This window comes from Corapipo altera, unplaced genomic scaffold (assembly GCF_003945725.1).
Source record: "Corapipo altera isolate COAL_440 unplaced genomic scaffold, ASM394572v1 62, whole genome shotgun sequence".
Taxonomy (NCBI): Eukaryota; Metazoa; Chordata; class Aves; order Passeriformes; family Pipridae; genus Corapipo; species Corapipo altera.
In genome coordinates this window covers 5976275-5996244 of record NW_020884894.1, presented here as the reverse complement: position 1 = coordinate 5996244, position 19970 = coordinate 5976275, and the positions used below count along the sequence as shown (strand labels likewise).

Genomic DNA, 19970 nt, shown 5'->3' with positions numbered 1-19970 from the left:
AAGAAAGGAAGAAAGGAAGAAAGGAAGGAAGAAAGGAAGAAAGGAAGAAAGGAAGAAAGAAAGGAAGAAAGAAAGGAAGAAAGAAAGGAAGAAAGGAAGAAAGGAAGAAAGAAAGAAAGAAAGAAAGAAAAAGAAAGAAAATAAAGCTGTCTAGCTGTCTCTTGCCAATGCAAACAGTGGTACCAGTCCAGCAAAGACCCATCGATGCACATGAATTCCTCCCAATTTTGCATCTGTGACTAGCCCAGGACTGGTCTCCAGCACTGATGGCTACAAGGGCTGACCCAAATCCCACACCTATTTCCCCGCAGGAGACACTGTTGGGCTCAAATGTGTTCACTCAGACCAGCCCCTCCTGCCCTAATGTGCCTCCTTTGCTGGGTTATTTCATAAGCACAAAAATTTAGTCATACACTGTTTATTCACACATGGAAATCGATTTCCCAGTGGTCCAAAAGATCAGTTTCTAGGACCCAGTTAATGCACTGTACGATGAAAACCTCATTAAAAGCTCTTGCCTTTCAGATTTGAAGCCTATTTTTGCCTTTCAATCCTGAAACCCCAGTAGAGCATTAGCACTGTTTTGGTTCTTTGGGGGCGTTTTGGCTGTTTTCTGTGGCTGCCCTTGTGTGTTTAGCCTGCACTTCAGAGAAATGATTCCTGCAGCAAAGGGAGGTTCTTTCTGCATTATTCACTGGGTTTGGATTATCTGTCCCTCCCTTTTTCTAGGTGTTTTCCCAACTTGTGGGTGTTTCAAACAAGAGCTGCATTTTGTCTTTTGTGCCAAAATCCAGGATTCCTCTTCGACCTCTTTCACTGTTGGTAAAATGGATATCAGAAGTGATTCAGGCATGCCCAACAGACTAATTTAATTCATAAGGATGCTGGTAGCCCTATCTGCTTCCCAGTGGAAAGAGAAGTTTTCCAGTGGCATCTGTAGGAGCTGCATGAGGCTGCTGGAGTTACAGCTAAAGGCTGCAGTGTGTGTGACAGAAGAGACCCTGCAAAAGTCATTTGGAGCAAATTTCAGACCTGTGGAAGCCAAAGAGAGAATGAAACCATCAGGAAAGATGCCACCTATCAGCAAACTCTGCTTGAGGCAGAGTACCTGATTTCTAGAAAGCCAGCTCAGGCCTTTGTATTTGGAAGCAAATCCACGTAAGGAACAGCTTTACTGAGCATGGTTGGAGGGAGCTGTAGGTGGTCTGGAAGGATCTCAGCCCCTCTTGACTGTTGATGTATTAATTAATAGCACTGTTGCTACCACCCTCACTTTCCCTCCTCAAAGGAGAGGAGGAAGAGTGTGGAGTGGACACAAGTCCCAGGGGCTGCAGCCTGGTGATTTTGTGGCCGTGGACAGACAGACAGCACTTGCACTTCCAGCCCAGGAGCACAAATCACTCCTGAGCTACAGGGAGGCTGTAAATTGCTCACCAAGGGCCTGATCCCGAACTCCCTGCAGAGATATCAGAGTCACGGGGAGTTTTCTGTGAGTAGGAAGTGGAGGAATGAGCTTCAAACATTCAGGCCCAGCTCCACATGGGTGGTCTGTTATGCCTGGATGGATTCCCACCGGCTCCAGCCGCGTTCCGAGGTAGTGGAAAGGCTCTTCCCAAACGCACCCCGATGCAGATCCAGCACTCTGAGCGCTTACGAGGGACCCCAGTGAAAAGGCGAAGCCTCAGGCTCACCGAAATTATATTAATCCCACTTCGGAAAACATCGTTGGAAGGGAAAAGCTCCTGGACCACTTTGTAGAATCTTTCAACAGTCTTTGAGAGAAAAGGTGTTTCCATCTGCAGCTGCTCAGAGAGGAGCATCACAGTTTGTTCTGGTTTTTGGGTTGGCAGAGCAGCCGTCGGCTCTGAGGGGGACGCGGAGCAGCAGCACCCGAGCCAAGCAGATCAGACACCGAATTCTAAAGCCATTTATTTCCACCATTCCCCGATACATTTTAAAATAAACCTCCGTTCCATTGTTCCCATGACCCTTCCATCCCGCTCCGCTCAGGAATGTCGGAATTCTCCACGTCCTCCCTCTTCTTGGGGGTAATTGTGGGATACACTAATTCTACGAATAATAAATTGTGCAAACGAATCATTTATTATCCTATTAAACGCAAACAAGAAGTGCACTGTCTGAAAGTCGGCAGGCTGGGAAACCCACATAGGGGCTGGATATTGTTTTATCCACTAGCAGCCGATTTTAAATGGAAAAACAGTTAATTTTGGGGGGGATATTTTACAAAAAGTGGTGTGGGGAAAGCCCGTGGGACTCGTATAAGTTGTGCGGTCCGTTAATGCTGCAGCACAGCCTTTTTAATGTTTAATTCGAGAAGGAAATCGGGCCCTCAGAGACCCTCAACCCTCCCTATTTCGCCGCCGAGGTGTTTTGGCCCCTCCGCGCCGCTGTAGGAAGAAGGGGGCGTGGCCAGGAAGGAGACTCCGCCCCCTCGGCGCCCGCCATGGAGGGGCGCGCGGGTGAGCGGGGGCGCGCGCGGGTGGGCGGGGCCGAGCGGCCTTGACGTCACCGCCGGAGAACGATGATGTCACTGCTGGGGGGTGACGTCACTACTGAGGGGTGAGGGAAGGCCCCCCCTTCACCTTCGCCTCCCTCCCCCCACAGGTGCCTCCTCCAAGTGGGACATCCGGGAGAAGGTTTGGGATCACCTGGAGAGCACCGGCCTGGCCGAGTTCCCGCGGCCCGTCCACCGCCGCATCCCCAACTTCAAGGTACCGCCCACCCCCCCTCGGCTCCCCGGTGCTCCGAGCCCCGTCCAGCCCGGCCTGGGACACTCCCAGGGATACAGAGGCAGCCGTTCCGTTCTGCCTCGGTTTTGTGGGATATGGTTTTCCTGTTTAAGATAAAATGGGTGCTGAAGTGGGTGGAGGAAGGTTGAGGCTTCATCGCGCCCTAAATCAGGGGATATCAGCTTAAATTACAGGAGGAGCGTGTGCTCTGCTAAGCTGGAGCTCCTCAGCTAGGTAGCGAATCTTCGGAGTTTTCAGTATAATCACTGTCAAGGGAGAGCCTTGTCCAGGAATTCTTCATTTTAAAAGAGTTTTTATGGCTTGCGTTTAAAGGAATCTATTTATGTTCAGTCACTGAAAAGGAAAATTGATCTCTGCCTTTCGTTGATGAAAGAATAATTGTGATGTTGATGTCTGTCTTTCTTTAGGTGTGAATGAGGGGGAATTTAGGCAAAGGGGCTGTACTTGGATCCCCTCTTTTTCTGTGAGATAGCCAAGCACTCAGCTTGTATGAGAGTTTCCCACAGAACCATCACAAAATGAACAGTATGTCCCCCATATTTAAAATCGGGGAAAATCAGCCCCTCCAGAGGATGACAGGTGGTAAATTGGCATCTGTGCTGTGAGCTCCTCGGTGATGCACTGATATCCTCTGCAAACAGGGTGCCTCCCACGCTGCCACGAGGCTTCTGGCTTTGCAGGAGTTCAGAGCTGCCAGGACTGTAAAGATAAACCCCGATGCCCCCCAGAGGAACGCTCGCTTCCTCACGCTGGAAGTAAGTGAAGGTGTTCTCTTCTTCCTTCCTTTCCTGCCCCAGGGCTCTCTCCAGGCCTGCTCCTCTATCCAAGAGCTGGATGTGTTCAGCAGAGCACGGGAGGTTAAGGTGGATCCTGACAAACCTTTGGAAGGGGTTCGGCTGGCAGCTCTGCAGGTAATGGCACCTCTGCACCCCTGAGGAGGGGAGTGCAGAGCTTGGCAGCATCCTGCCATCAATACCTGCCATTTCTCAGGCAGGTTGTTCATGTAAGAAAAGAATATTTCTGCCCTCCTGGCAAATGGCCAAGGTGCAGGTAGGGTTTGGGGAAATGAGTGTGTTTCTGCAGAGCAGTAGCTGTTTCACCATCGCTGTGTTCTTACTCCCCAAAACACAATTTGAGGAAGCCTTGCCTCAAATTATCACAAGGTGAATATGTGACAAACTTATCTCAGACTCGTGCATGTTTAGGAGCTGATCTATGTCGCTTATTTGTGGACATGCACTTTGGATCAATAAGTATTCACATAATCACAGGATGATTTGGGTTGAAAGGGGTCTTAAAGCTCATCCAGTTCCACCCCCTGCCATGGGCAGGGTCACCTTCCACTAGACCAGGTTGCTCCAAGTCCCATCCAACCTGGCCTTGGACACTTCCAGGGATGGGGCAGCCACAGCTTCTCTGGGCAACCTGTGCCAGGGCCTCCCCACCCTCACAGGGAACAATTCCTTCCCAATATCCCATCTAACTCTGCCCTCTTGCAGTGGGAAGCCATTCCTCATCATAAAGATATTATAAGATACACCTTAAAAAATATGTAAAGATATACCTTTAAAGGGGGAATATCTTTAAAGGGGTGTCCTTAAATATCTTTAAAGGTTAAAGGTATGTCTTACTTTTTATTTCTTAAATAAACCCTTGTCTGGAATTTTCCTGTACTGGAGGGAATGAATCTACAAGCACTATACAATAAACAACACTAATTACTCTCTAGCAAATTAGATGGTTGGCCACATAATTTTTACTGTGTGACAGTAAAATTATTTCTTTAGTGTAAAACAAGCCTTTTAATGTGGCAGCTTCTTCTGTTCCACAGGCAAGGAAGACTTTGTTGGTTCCCACACCACGCCTGAGAACTGGGCTGTTCAACAGGATTGTTCCACCTCCAGGTGCAACTAAGGAAGTCCTGAGAATATGTGCCACGTCTCAGGTAGGAATGAAAGATGAGGGAGGCCTGAATTAACTCATAGATGACTGTAGTGTTATGACAGATGACTTGGAATTTGAAAAAACAGATGCTACTTCAAATATAATTCTGCCACGGTATTATTTCTGCAACTACCATTAATAATTTTTAGAGCATGGGGAAATTTAATCTTCTTGTTATGTTTTGTTAGTAGAGTGGTATTGATATTTTCTCAGTACTTTTTGGAACATTATGAGCAGCTTTTATGGCTGAGATATATTTCTAATAAATCATGCTCCTAAGAAATAATTTATTTCTAGTAAATCATGCCCCTGTATTCTATAATATTGAGCTACTGAAACCTGTTTAGTGTTTACAGTTTTTGCATAATCTTGATAGAATATTAGGTGTTACTAAGTAGGAAAGATAAGTTCTTTTAGAATAATAAGTTTAAAGAAACATTAATTCTGGCATTTGCCTCAGTGGAGGCACAAAAAACCGGTAAGGTTTTGGTCCTGCAGTGTGGTCTGTTGCTGCCCTCTCGTGTTACAATCTCAAACTGTACAGCTGAGGGCTTTTGGCAGAGAAACCTCTGTTATTTTATATCCCTCTTCAGCTGCTATGAAAACCTAACCTGTACAAAAAGAACACGCCAGTTTATAGATTTATTTCCTTCCTTTATCTCCTGCTCAAGGCACTAAAATTCTACAGTAATCCCGTATACAACTGAGGTTGTAAATGGCTGGTAATTAGTAGTGACTTTCTTTGTTGCAAGTCCTATTGAGGTCATTAACTAATTAAGCTTTTCAGGGTTGAAGAGCACTTTTGAAAGAGACCTTACTCTTGCCTGTTTCTGTGATCTGTGATCTTACCACCATGTGTCTGGTTTTTCCCCCACCCAGGCCCACTAATGAATAAATGCTGTTGGCAGTTTATATTTACAAAGCACTGTGCAAACAGTCCTTACCACACTGCTGTGAAGTGGATAATGAACATTAATACTGATAGTCAGCCACAAATTACTGAATTTTTTGGTTTTGTGCTCTACACAGCAAATGTTTGTCTTTTTATTGTGAGGATTGATTTAGCACGAACTTACATTGATGTGAGGAGGATTTAAGCTGTACACATATATTGAGTGAATGAATCACTTCAAAAGTTCTAAACCTGTGATATTTGAAAGCCCAAGTAAAGATAATTCTTAATTTCTGCAGCTCTGGACCCAATTTTTTTAGGATGTGTTTTGTAGAGAGGAGATTGAAGAGAGGTGGGTTGGGATGAGTGGGGAGAGAGGGAAAGGAAAAAAAAAATCACTATATCAGTTTATGTGACTTAAGACTTCTTTATGCTGTAACTGCCTGTGTCTAAATTAACTTTGTGATTTGTATGTGAGACTTAATTCAGGAATTTGCAGTACTCTGGTATGAGTTTACATAGTTATGGTTTTAAGTTAGTAATGCTAAGGTAGGAAGTGTCAGTTGCCCTCATTTTTAGGAATAGATTTCCAATAAAGGGTTTCAAAATATGAGGTTTTGATCCTAAATAAGTAACCTTGCTTAAAAAAGTGCCCACCTCTCTCAGCTCTCCTTGTAGTGTGCCAAAATTCTTGTTACTGTAGTAGGGAATCTATTCTGGGATTCCCTAGAGGGTAACATTCCAGACATGTACAGCTTGGCTATACATGGAAGAGACACTTTGAAACAGGGAGTTAGTTGGATTTATCAAAATATCCTGGATTTCTGCCTCAGTGGCTGGAAGACTCTGCACTGAGTGAACCTAAAATGTTTTCCTTGCAGGGTGTAAAAGACTACAGTGTGCCCGTGGGGCTGGATGGGAGAGCACGAGTGGACTTGGTTGTTGTGGGATCAGTGGCTGTCTCCGAAAAAGGTAAGGAAAAGCCTTGTCAGCTTTTCAGGAGGAGGGTCCTAAGTCACAATTCACAGTGTCAGTAGGATACACCACGTGTTCCTTTTGGCAGAGATGAATATATCCCTGGAACTGAGTTGTGGTCTTGAGTTCTGTCTGTTCTGTGTGACAAATCCCTGATCCCAATCCAACCAGGAAGGAGCAGTGCCTCCAGCACTTAGTGGGCAGGCAGCAGTGTGGTTTAGGGCATGTGGGCCTGTGCTTTGGCCTTCAAGAGAACTATTAAGGCAAGCAATTATTTTTGTTTTGAAAGAATCAAAGCAGGCTCCCTGTTTAGAGGATCTACTCTGCTCACACAGGGTATGTGACAGCACACACATTAGACCTGCTGAGTCAGTACTTCTTTGGGGATCAGATTTTGCATTTTCTACTGTTTTGAAGAGCTGCTACTGGTGAAAATTTTTCCACTGACTTTATCCATTGCCTAAAACAACATGTTTTTCTGTGTGTGACCCAGACTCCTCTTTACCCACCTTAACCTATGTTGGACATGAAGGTTCTGAGTACAATGGGTAAATAACCTTCTGTGTTAAGTGGACTAAGTTTGATTTATTCTGAATGGGGGGCTCCTGAAATCCTTTAGGAGTTCATTGAAACTGATGTTTTATTTTATTTCAGTGCTTATTTCAAGGACTGTTGCATTCTGTGAGAGATGCTGACCTGAACTTTTCCTGAGTTACAGCTCTGTGCTTGGTTTATCTGTTGCAGACTGCTTAGTTTAATTACATAATTTTAACAGTTAACCAACTTTCCATTCTGCTGGTTTTGGGGGTTTTTTTTCACTGTTTAGTTGTATGTATTTTAGGCTGGAGAATTGGAAAAGGGGAAGGTTATGCAGACATGGAATATGCAATGATGGTGTCAATGGGTGCAGTGCAGGAGGATACACCTGTAGTAACCATTGTACATGATTGTCAGGTAAGTTAAAATGTCCCCTCTCAAATAATGAACCAGAACTGTGTGACACTGACTGGTCTGTCTGAAGAACAGACATGGAATGATGTTGGTTTGACGTCTTTATTTCCACTGTCTGATGTATTTTCATATGTTGCAAGACATCAGGAATGGTGCACAATTTTAGTGAATTTGTTTTTAACCACTTAGCAAATCTCTTGTTCCTTGTAGGTGGTTGACATAGAAGAAGAGCTTCTTGATGATCATGATTTAACTGTGGATTATATCCTCACCCCAACAAGAATTATCAAGACTAATTGCAAGCGACCCAAACCTCAGGGAATAATATGGCATAAGGCAAGTTCCCTCTGCTAACAGTGGTACCAACATCCTGTTGGTAAACCTCACATTTTTGAATATAAACACATTTGTTGTGTTAGAAATACTTGGAAAAGGAACAGATATGTTTTTCAGGTGAAACAAAACAGCAGCATCCATGTTCAGCGGGTTTTAAGTGGGAATGGTGAGGAGGAGAATGTATCACTGCAACTGAGGTGGCTGTACCAAGTGGATTCCCCAAAAAAGTGTTGGATGCCCCATCCCTGGAAGTGTTCAAGGCCAGTTTGGATGGCACTCTGAGCCACCTGGTCTAGTGGAAGGTGTCCCTGCCCATGGCAGGGGGGTTGGAACTGGTGGGTAGAGTATGTGCTGCTCTGGTTAGGAAAGCAAAACTTGACCTGGTGGTGGTACATTCCTGTTTATGTAGTGGATTAACTTTCCAAGGATAAATTTGTTGCTGGAGCTCGTTTTCAGGTAGAGGAACAGTGACTTTATACTGTTTTAAACCAGGAATCTTTATTTATTGGTCATTAATTGTATTATGGGTTTGCCCTTTCTCCCCCCTGCCCAGATTGTCAGAAACTTCCTCAGCTTCACAAATAGTTTCAGAAAAGCATTTAGTGAATTGTTTTACTGGAAGATCATGCTGGGAAAGCTTTTCCTTTGTCATTGGATTTTTATTTCTGAAAACATCCAGTTAGGGAGCAGACACAATCCTCCATGACTGAGTAACAGTAGGAATACTGAAATGAGAAATATTGTGCCCGTGTCTTGCAGAAACTGCTGAGGAATTACTAAGCAAATACTTGTAGGGAAATCAAGAGTTGTTTGTTAAACAGTTGCCAACCAGCAAAAAGAGTTAAATTTCTTTAGGTAATGTATCTACAACAAACAATTCTAGCCAGCACTATTTTTATTCCCATGGTGGGAGAGCATTTTACCCTGCCTGTGGTTATGGATTTGAGGTTATAAATAAATAAATAACAGCTCTGTCTGTACTAGTGCATTTTTTCCATTGAATTATTTTTGAATTGTAATTTTTTTTAGGATATTATTGAATGTAATTGTGTTGAAGGCCTACCCCTTGTGCTCCATCCATCTTGCCAACATACTTTTGATCACAGTTTGTCTGTCTTAGTGTCAGACTTCTCAGTAAGTGGCCTTGCTGACACTTTTTCCTTTTTTTTTCTGTCTGATTCCCCTTAGCTGCAACTGAATTTTGTCCAGATTTACTGAGAATGGAGCACTATTGATGCTTTATGTGAATACTTGAATGTTGATTTAACACCTAAAGCTGGTTTTGGCTGTTCTTTGGAGTGTTGTGTTGCTTAGATAGGAATATTGGAGAATACCAGGCAGTTTTGGGAGAAGAAAAAGGTGTAGTGTCTATATGAAGATGAAAAAAATGGCCATTATTCTTTCACAGGGAGATAAATGACATTTATTTTGTTTGTGCTTGTGGTGGTAACTCTGTGTTCATCTCTTGCAGGGAGTGTTATGGAGGTGGGAGGTCTGGTTAATCAGCAGGGTGTTAAAAAGGCAGGATTTGATATGGGTTATTTAAATGTTTGGCCTTTGGCTTGTCCTGGCTACTTCTACATCCTTTTCTCCTTCAAATCCCAGCTTTGCTGGTGCATTCCTGTTCCTCAGAGCAAAACTAAATGAACCAAGAGCTAGTGAGTAAATAAAGAACCCACTTCTAAATAGGGTGCTTTGTCAACAGAAAGTAGCTTAAGTTTATTGTTGAGATGTGTGATGTGTAAAATACACTTTAAAAAGGTTTATCCTTGGGGAACATGGCTGGATCAGGCCAAGACAATGATTAAGAGCTTAAATTACAGGTGTTTGCAAACATGGGATTAGAGCTAAGCGTTGTTGTGAAGGATGTGCTGCCCTGAAGCCAGCAGGATAAACAGCCAGTAACACATACACTGTCTTTTCAGCTCCAGAGGGGTGAGGAGGTGCCTACCCAGCAAACAAATCCATGTCTCCAGGCTGGATTTCTGTGCTTAAGGAAGTGCTGGAGTGTTCTTGTTTTTTATGTGCTGTTTAAAGATTTCCTATAAAGTATAAGACCCACAATATCATTAATAGCAAGTAATCATTATCAATATCAGTGCTAAACACTCTGGAAACACTTGTAAATCCAAGTACTGGGAGGTTTCTGTGGGTAAGTTTTCTGCCTCTGAGTTTTGAGAAATCAATATGAGTTATTGGAGGGCAGCAAGAGCTGCTGAGAGCTGAGTACTCTGGAAAACTTTATTTGGATCCAGTGGAGAATTATTTGGCTTCATCTGTCTTGAAAATCTAACCCATTGTTTCTGGGAACTCTAAATTAATGAAATGACTTACTTTCTCATTTAATATTTTCTATGGGTAGCTGTGATCTTTATCTGGGACACTGTGTATTATATTTTGTCACAATTACCAAGTTATTTGTGCTGTGCTTATTTTGAATTGCAGCTATACAGACCAATTAAAATATTTGGGGTCGTGAAGAGGGAAATGAGAGTAGTTGGTGGAAAAATCACTATATTCTAGCAAACATTTCCTTCTGGTTTTTAAATCATTCTTTTGCTGAGAATTTTATAGCAGCAGGAAAAGATTTTTTCCTGAAGTGAAATGAACTGGGGGGAATCCCTGGGTCCAATGCTGTGGCAGAGATGGAAACTATCTGACAGCAAACAGCTTCTGAGTCGGGTCTGTGATAGAACATTTGGAAAGTAACGCTCAAAAAGTTCACACATCCAAGCTGGCAAACCTTTAGCAGGGACATAGTGTTGCCATCAGAGGAAAATTACTGTTAGCTTAGCCAGGGTTTTGTTTTGCTGTGTGTTCTGGAGGGATAGTGTGAGCAGGGCACACTTCCACACGTGGTTAAACATCTCAACACCTTTGCAGATCTGACCCTTGCTGCGGAGTCCACGGAATCCACTTTTCTCTGATGGATTCCAAATGTGGGTTGCATAAGTCTCTCCTGAGGGACATTAAGCAGACTTCACGGGCTGCCAGCTCCCAGAAATATGCCCTGGGATTGTGTGCACATATTTGGACATTTTGTGCAAATGAATGATAAAATGTTCAACTGTGCTGGCCTGTCCTGGCTGTCCTGGCATTGTCTGTGCTTTAAATCCCTGTGAGCTCAGCGCTCCTTGAAACAAGCAGCTGGTTAAGGACACAGCGTGAGAAGTGGGGTCTGTTCTTGAGGTCTTTATGAACATTCTTGGGTCAGAGACCCCTGAGGGTGGGTGAAAATGAATCTTTCAAACACCTTCTGCTTACCAGTCTGGAAGGGCAGGTGGATCTGCTGTAGAGATGGTTTAATCTTGTTCACAGCCTTCCAGGGCAGCAGCATCAGCCTCCATCTTAGAGTAATGGAATGGTTTGAGTTGGAAGGGACCTTAAAGATCATCTCATTCCCACCCCCTGCCATGGGCAGGGACACCTTCCACTATCCCAGGTTGCTTCAAGCAACCTGGCCTTGGATGCTTCCAGGGATGAGGCAGCCACAGCTTCTCTGGGCAACCTGTGCCAGGGCCTCACCACCCCCACAAGGAACAATTTCTTTGTATATCTAAACTAAATTTCCCTTCTTTCAGTGTGAAGCCATGCTCCTTGTCCTGTCACCACAGTTCCTGATGAAGAGTCCCTCTCCAGCTTCCCTGTAGCCCCTTCAGATACTGGAGAGGACTATGAGGTCTCCACACAACCTTCTCTTCTCCAGGCTGAACAGCCCCAGCTTTCTCAGCCTGTGTTCATACAGGAGGCACTGCAGTCCCCTTGTCAACTTTGTGGCCTCCTCTGGACTTGCTCCAGCAGCTCCATGTCCTTCTTATGTTGGGGACCCCAGAACTGTGCACAGGATTCCAGGGTGGGTCTCAAGAGAGTCACATGTTCCTGTATCAGTGATATGTGCACATGGGGAGCTGTGGGGAACAGAATTAAATACCAGGCCCAGCATACTCTCCAATCCAGAGCTGTCCTTCCCTCATCTGCAGTGCACCAGGACTGCACCCCTGCTCCTGCCAGGGAAATTAAAGTGGTGTTTGGCTTGGCCTGTGCTGTATCAAGGGTCAGCATTACTCACTCTGACAGAGGACAAACACATCCTTCATTTTCCCCAGCAAAATATTGAAAGTGGCTCCATTCACTGTTCTGGGAGAGCAGAGGGTGAAGGGAGCCCTGATGCTCCAGCAGGGATGTTGCAGCAGTTCAGCTGCCACTCTGTTGTTTTGGGATCAGACCAGGTGTCGTAAGAGTGGAGGCTCTGGGTTAAGTGCCGGGAGATTTGTGTTGGCACTCAGCATCCAAGACTCTTTTCCCTCTGTCACAAAGGGGCCACATTTTCCTTCTCAGCTCCTTTCCCATAGCCCAGTAATCATGTGCCAGAAGAATTCATCCACCCTGCTGTCCTCTTTCCCCGAGGCTCTCCCAGCTATGGCAGGGAATAGGCAGTGGTGTTAAATGACTAATTGCCTTAGGTGGAGTTATTTTTAACCTGAATCACTTCACTTAGTGAGTTTACAGCACAGACCCACAGGCACTTCTGTTGGCCAACCCCAGAGGGCTGAAGTGTGGAACTGGCCTGGGAATTGGTGGTCAAGGGATAATAGGAAACTTCTTCAGCTGGTTTTGCTGCCAAAGCCAATCATTGAGCTAAATCCCAACACTCAATGCAAAGTTTACAAACATCAATAAATGGTTTGGCCTTGACTTTATAGGGATGGGAGGAGCAAGGGAAGAAGTTTTAACTGCAGGGATTGCCCAGGTCCGTGTAGCTGGATCAGCCAGACTTGAGGTGGAACCCTTATCCCTTCCATCCTGGCTTAGCCTAAAGCAGTAAGCAAGGCTAGGGATAGACAAGGATAGGGAGGACTGACCAGCAGGCACAGGACCAAGAAACGTGCAGCTTGTTTGAAAGAGAGGAGGAATATCTTTGGCCTCTCTCCACATGGAAATAAATCATTGCAATCCTCCACAGCTCACAGGACAAAAGGAACTTTTTGCATGATCATAATTAGCAACACATTGTATGACCACAGAGTTCTTTTGTTTGCTCTTTTGCAACAGAGCAGAGCAAGTTTTTTCCTCTCCTCTGCCACCCACTGCCCCCTTTGCCCTTTTGATTCTCACTCCTCTCACCCCCAAAAAAGCAGTGAATTTGTTTGCTGAATTGAAACTCTGAATTCCCAAACTGACATAAGAGTAGCGGAAAATAGGGAAGGATTTAGAAGGTTTGACCCAGCTGAAATATTCTCCTAGACCCCAGGGACAACAGCCCTTAAGGTAAATCCTCCGTGTCTCTTGTGGCAGGAAGATGTCAATTGACAGTATCAAAACTTGTCTAATGTAGTTATTTTTTACTGAATGTATCCTAATGCAAAAAAATCCAAGTGCCAAATCAGCTGCCTTTGTTGCTTTGGCACTGTAAAGGCTACTTAGTGTTATGTTTGCACAGGGCTGAATTGAAGGGAATGAAAGAAATCACTTCATGGTGGTGTTTGATCAGAACTTCAGCTTTTAAAGAGAACAGTTCACAGCCCTTACAAAAATCACAGTCACTGAGGTTGGAAAAGACCTCTGAGATCACTGAGTCCAACCTGTGCCTGATCCCCACCTTGTCACCCAGCCCAGAGCACTGAGTGCCCCATTCAGTCATTCCTTGGACACCTCCAGGGGTGGGGACTCCACCTCCTCTCTGGGCAGCCACTTCCAATGTCTAATCACCCTTTTTGTGAAGAAAGTCCTCCTAAAACATTTCTGCTGTTGTAACTGCATCTTCCTGAGTTTGCCAGGAACCTGAACAGTAGCTCCAAGAGCTCCAATCTGATACCAAAAACTCCTTGTCTCTTTAGTGAGAGGAGATGCCACGTTGAAGTCTCTTAGAGAGTGTGCTGGCCCCTGGATTATCTAAATCCACTCCTTGAAAGACTGGGTATTCCAGAGATCATCTTCTCAGTGCCCATCTCTGATTGCCTTAATCTACAAAGTGCTGAGGGTTTGCCCATTGACCTTTCTAACCAAACACTCAGTCCCTGCCTTGGCAACTGAATTTAATTTCAGGATGAAAGGAACTCAGTACACTCTGTGAGAGGTTGTGCTTTGGGCCCAGGAGTTGCATAAGAATAGAAAAATGTTTTTCCTGTTTGGTTTAATTAGCATAGATCTTACCTTTCACATAGAGATTTGACAGAGGACAGCAAGTGGTCCTAACTGGTGGCCAGTAAAAGCAAAGTAAGATGGCTTCAGCCCTTGGTTTGATGTTGTGTCACGTGGGGAAGGGGAGTTTGCTCTCAAACACAGCAGCTGGAATTCTTGGCTGAGAAAAACATGTCAGTCCAAGAATCCACAGAGCAATAACTCTGCAAAATCTGAGAAAGGCAGGTACCTTTCAGAGTGTGGAGGCTCCCTGAGCCCCAGAGGAAGCCCTTACCTCCACTGCTTGCCAGGTCAGGCCAGATTTGTTGTTTCAGTCACAAAACTTGCTTGATCCCAAACACCTTGACCCCAGGTCTGCAGTGTGGCAGAAGGGAGGTGGCTCTGCCCACACTGGTTAGTCCTAATCTGCTGTTTGATATTATATCAACAGAACTAGGACAGGCTTTTTGTAAGTTATACTTTTATTTAGTTTCGGCCTGAAATGAAACCTGCTTGTTTGCTCCTCAGAAGAGGAGCCCTGGGAACATAAAGGATACTTCTGTTGACTGAGTTTCCTGTTACCTAATCCTGATGTTGCCCCCACCCTGTCTTGGGTTTTCCTCGAGTCACTTCAGGGCTGGGCTGCTCTCCCCAGAGAGCTGTGCATTTTAGACTTGATGTTGTGCAGATCCAAACTCACTGTGACTGTAACTGTAGAACCAGGGATTCAGGGGCTCTGGGATGAGTGTGATCTGAGCTGGGAGATCTGCACTAGCCAGGATATGCTGGTGCTGGTCCAGTCCAGCCTGCTGAGAGGTGGCTCATCAGCTTGAGTGTAGTATCCTGCTTGCTCACACATTGTGGGCTACTAGCTTGGGTCTCTACTAGCTCAGGCATCACCTCCCCAGGCTCTGTTTTGCTCCCTGAATTTCAGAATTGGATCTTGTGTTGATGGATGTTCTACTTGTCCAGCTGCCAAGTAGGAATTATTCCTCCTTCCAACTGCACTCTGCAAGCCAAGAGCTTGACCACATTAGCTGGGGAACCACTGCATTTCCTGCCAGTCTCTGAGAACAGCCTGGGGCATCTCATGCCTCAGATGGATGGGGTTCAGCTGTTGAGGGGAAGAGCCCTTCCAGAAAAGCTGCCTGTGAGCTGGGGCTGGATGGATGGAGGGGCTGGAGGGTTCACAGTTGGAAGTGCAGTGTCCAGGCGTTTCCGTTCCATGCTCCAGCCCAGCGGGGTGATGTGGGATCTGCTGAGGAGCTGCAGGGGGTGTGTGGGGTCGGATGACAAGGGGGAGGCTGTGGGGGTGTGCCACATCCAGAGAATGTGCCTCCAGCTGGGCCCACATCCATGGGAGCCCCTCTCCAAGGCACGCTCCCGCTGCAGGCTTCCACCATTGTGTGACCCAGCCCACGGGATATCCTGTCTGGGGGGAAAGAGCACAAGGAGGTCTGTGGAATGGAAGTGTCTGATGGACTGTGAGCCTGGAGAATCCTGCCAGAGCAGGAGCACAGGCCCTCAGTCAAAGCAAATACAGAGGGATAATGAGGAGAATGCAAATCTGAAAGCTCTGATAAATAAATGTCAAATTGGAGTAGTTCTCAGTTTGGGTCTGATTTGCCTGCTGGATGTACATTATGCTGCTTGCTTAAAGAGAAACTAATGTTTATTTTTGTCCTGCAGTGTGGATTTAGGGAGCAACTCCACAATCAGGCCAGCAATTAGGAGCATTTGGAATGCTCTGGCACTCTGCATGGTAGCTGTATAATAAGGTTCCTCTCTTTTTACGGCACAGATGGGTCCTGATGGTCATCATCTTTTTCTGGAAGGCGAGAAATCCTATGATTATGTGTCTTCCTCCTTTTTAGGTCAGCTATGAGATGCTGGGAAAAATCCCCATCCTAAAGACTCTTCGATCCAGGGAGAAGCAGACGGGCAAGGACGTTACTCTCCAAGATGAACATCCACACTTGGCAAACACCACCAAAGCAGCAGCACTGAACAAGGAGATGGCTGAAAATACACAACCACAGGCTGCTACAGGCTCAGCTCAAATGGGACAACACTATGTTGAAAGTGATCCTTTAAGTCCCAGATTAGAGGGATCTGGCACCATTACTACTGTGTATGTGGGGAACATACCTCCCAGCCTGAGAGTGAGCGAGCTGAAGTGTGCTCTGAGGGAATTCCATGTGACTCCTTTCAGATTGAATTGGCAGGGAGCACAGCACAGGGCTTTTCTTGATTACAAGGATCAAGTAACTGCAGAGAGAGCTGTAACCTCCTTGAAAGGCCTGAGCCTCGGAGGGAACACTCTGCGAGTGGAGCTGGCCAAGAGTCAGAGGAACAAAGGACAAGGAGAAATCAATAGTCAGAAATGAGAATTAATAGAGGAGGGGGAAAAAAAAAAAAAGGCATGCTTTCATTGTTTTGTGAGAAACCAACCTAAGTTTTCAAGGTTGTCCTCTGGCCTCTGCAGGCCAGACAACACAGTGCAAAGCCAGCTCTGTGAACAAATGAGGCCTCACTCCTGCACTTGTACATGCAGAGGGGGATTGTCCAGACAGGTGACACAGGAGCCACTTCTCCAAATGGCTCCTCACAAAGTATCCACATTTTCTGTGTCTTCATTTTTCATGGGCTGATTTGCTCTTTGGTGTGTGCATTTGTTAGGCCTGGATGACAAACCTGCCCTCTGGTAGCTCTGTACAAGCCACATGCAGCAAGGTGGTTACATTCATCTACAGTCATCTAAAGGTTGGACCTGGAAATTTATACTTTAAAAGCCAGCAGCAGGAAATCTGTCCTGAGGGTTACAATTCTATTTATTAAAAAATGGGGTTTACCTTGTGGGAGTTTTAAGTTTATTTTTTATAAAAACTGCCGAGGGGAGAGAGATTGTCCTTTTTATGGTTTTGAAGAATGGCTGTGGAAACACTGGCTCAGCCATGGAGTTCTGGTAAGAGCTGTTGAACATCAGGTAGGAGAGGTTGTAGCTCTTTCCTCAGCTTTTTGTTAACTTAGCCCTTGGTAAACCTTGTATTTCTTATTTCAGTGTGATAGAGCAAAGCAAAGACCAATTTTCTCTGCTTTTCCTGAAAACTCTTTTTGATGGATCAGATAATTATAAAAAAGCTGCTTTTCCTGATTCTCTCTCTTATAATGTGATGTGATTCCCTTGCCTCTGTGAAATTACATTAATAATAATTACTGGAGTGAGAATGAAAAGCAGACAGATCGTGGTCAAAAGTTGTCAGTGCCTAGTCTGGTGTGGAATTGTTTGGAAAATTGCTGGAGATAAAGCAAAGCCTGTTCCTCTGTGCCTTGGTCACCACCAGTGTGGTCTTCCTGCCCCCACAACGTCAGTGACAAGGGTTACTGGCAACTCCTCCTGGTCCAAGTGCTCCCAGGTACTATCCTGGACAGTAAAATTTGCAAACACATGGACACTGCCTTCCAGTGTAAGAGAAAATGATGATTTATTTGGTGTGGTTTTTATTATGATTTTTTTTCCTTTGGTTTCCTATTCCTGAAAAACAAGTTAAATTTTGGCCGAACCATCCTCTCTAAACAGAAGCACTTTTGCCAGTGATGCTGGGCACATGGTCAAAGTAAGCATCCAAATGGATATTTTTTTTAAAGTATGAGTTGGAAACATATTTTTTTTTAGCCAGAGAGCACTGTTAAGTGTATTTTAAGCACGTTATTATGCCTCAAGGGTCAGACATTTCATACAGTATCAAATAAAAAGTTCTCATCGTTATCATGTGCCTCTTTATGGAGGGGCTCAAGGAAAGCATTGGAGCTGCAGTACTGCTTCCAGCTCTGGGGTTCCAGCACAGTAAGGACATGGAGCTGTTGGAGCAAGTCCAGAGGAGGCACCACGATGATCAGTGAGATGGAGCATCTCTGCTGTGAGGAAAGGCTGAGAGAATTGGGATAGTTCAGCCTGGAAAAGAGAAGCTTCAGGGTGACCTGATTATGACCTTCCAAATGGAAGATAACTCCTGCTCCAGAGGGACAGGGACTATTTACAAGGGCCTAGAGTGACAGGACAAGGGGGAATGGCTTCAAACTAACAGAGACTAGGTTCAGATTAGATATTAGGGAGAAATTCTTCCCTGTGAGGGTGGTGTGGCCCTGGCACAGGTTGCCCAGAGAAGCTGTGGCTGCCCCATCCCTGGAAGTGTCCAAGGCCAGGTTGAATAGAGCTCTGAACAACCTGGTTTAGTGGAAGGTGTCTCTGCCCATGGCAGGGGATTGGAAGTGGATGATCTTTAAGGTCCCTTCCAACCCAAACCATTCTATGAGCTTCTTTTAAGGGCAACAAAAGAAAGGTTTCCAGAAAAAAATAAATTGTTCAGTACTCTGAAATGCTCTTTCTCCAGCTCAAAATGATTTCCAGTATCACTTAGTCTGAATTGAAACATCAGCACTGCAAAGCCCTCTCTGTCTCATTTCAGTGCCTGTGCATGTCAAGGGGGAGAGTCAGGAGTTGTGTTACTGCTAAAACACACCCACCACATCAGGAAGCAGAGGAAGGAAAAGCAAAAAACTAATTAAGCATCACTGCCTGCCCCTTCCAAATGATGGCAAATTAAGTAATGTGATCATTGGATGTGCCTTTTCACTCTGTGAGGCTTCTTGCTTTGGTGAAGATGTCCAGGTGACCTTAGCAGTTAAAAGCCAGTTACTCTGCCAGTGTAAACTTCCAGCATCTCAAACTTCCCCTGTTGTGTTACAGATGGATCCAGTCTGTTCTGGTCAAATTTGTGGGAATTACATCCTCTCCCTTATTTCTCTTCTTAACATCTGTAGGTTCAGTGCAGATATGTTTATGTGCTTTGTAAATGTGTTAGGTTTGCTTGCTTTCCTTGTCAGCACTGGGTGCAGTCAGGGGCAGGTTTTGGACAAACATGTCTGGATGTTTTTCTGTTTGCTGTTGTGGTTCTGGGTGAGCCCCACAGGTGAGCAGTGCTGGGTCTGTGTCCAGAGGAACAGATCTGGTTCTTTTCCAGCCTGTCACTTTTTTCTGTCCTGTATTTTGAGGCCACATCTCACAGGACTTACCTAATACCCTGTTACTTTCCCAGTTGGCAGTTGAACCCCAAACCACACTATAGAAGAGATATTAACTAGACAGGTATGCAACAGGTTGGACATCAGGAAAAATTTCTTCATGGAAAGGGTGGTCAGGCATTGGAAGGAGCTGCCCAGGGAGGTGGTGGAGTCCCCATCCCTGGAGGTGTCCAAGGAATGACTGGATGTGGCACTCAGTGCTCTGGGCTGGGTGACAAGGTGGGGATCGGGCACAGGTTGGACTCAAGGGGCTGGGAGGGATTTTCCGACCTTTATGATTCTATGAACTCTATTTAGGCTCAGAGAGGAAAAATAATTACTCTAAGGTTAAGCTCATGCTTCATCATTAGCATTTTGAATGGAGTGGAATAATGATTCTGTGATGCTTTTACTTTTGATTCAGATTATTAGTAAATGTCAAGATCTTTCAGGCTTTGCCATCCTAAAGTCATTAAGTCCCATTCTGAAGTCAGTGCAGTTTCTGCCTGGGAGAGCCACGGAAGCAGTGGCAAGGATGGGGCTCTTCCTACTGTTTGTGCAGTTGCTCATTTTCAGCTAAAAGACATTGCAGTGCAGGACACCAAATTGCTATTTAATTAAATAGCACAAGAATGCCCAAGGCACAGGCCTACACAGCCTTCTGGTGTCTTCAGCTGTGTGATGTGGATTTCTTCTTGTGGGCTGACCCAAGTTCCTCCTTGAGGAAAGAGCAGATCCTGTAGAAAAAGTGAATGGGAACTCTGCATCTCTTAGATCTATTGTTCCAGGCTCTCTGCATGCTCAGGAAGGCATCAGTTAGGGACATCAGTCAGAAGGGACTCATGTTTAAGTCCACAAAACTCTGAAATGCAATAGAATTTATTGAATCCTTGGACTCTGATCTCATAATAAAACTC

General features: G+C 45.1%; 1 protein-coding gene across 2 annotated transcripts; it reads left to right on the top strand.

Annotated features, from left to right (window-relative positions):
• The first annotated feature begins 2429 nt into the window (after positions 1-2429).
• On the top strand, positions 2430-18096 carry MTHFSD (methenyltetrahydrofolate synthetase domain containing). 2 transcript variants are annotated; one of them, XM_027647042.1, is made up of 8 exons: positions 2430-2480; positions 2626-2732; positions 3569-3682; positions 4603-4716; positions 6489-6579; positions 7424-7536; positions 7744-7869; positions 15864-18096. In XM_027647042.1, the coding sequence occupies exons 1-8, from the start codon at positions 2465-2467 to the stop codon at positions 16374-16376; spliced, it is 1194 nt and encodes a 397-aa protein (XP_027502843.1). In that variant the 5' UTR covers positions 2430-2464; the 3' UTR covers positions 16377-18096. The 2 variants fall into 2 exon arrangements, with proteins under 2 accessions (XP_027502843.1, XP_027502844.1); XM_027647043.1 differs by lacking the exon at positions 3569-3682 and adding an exon at positions 3413-3526.
• Positions 18097-19970: the final 1874 nt, after the last annotated feature.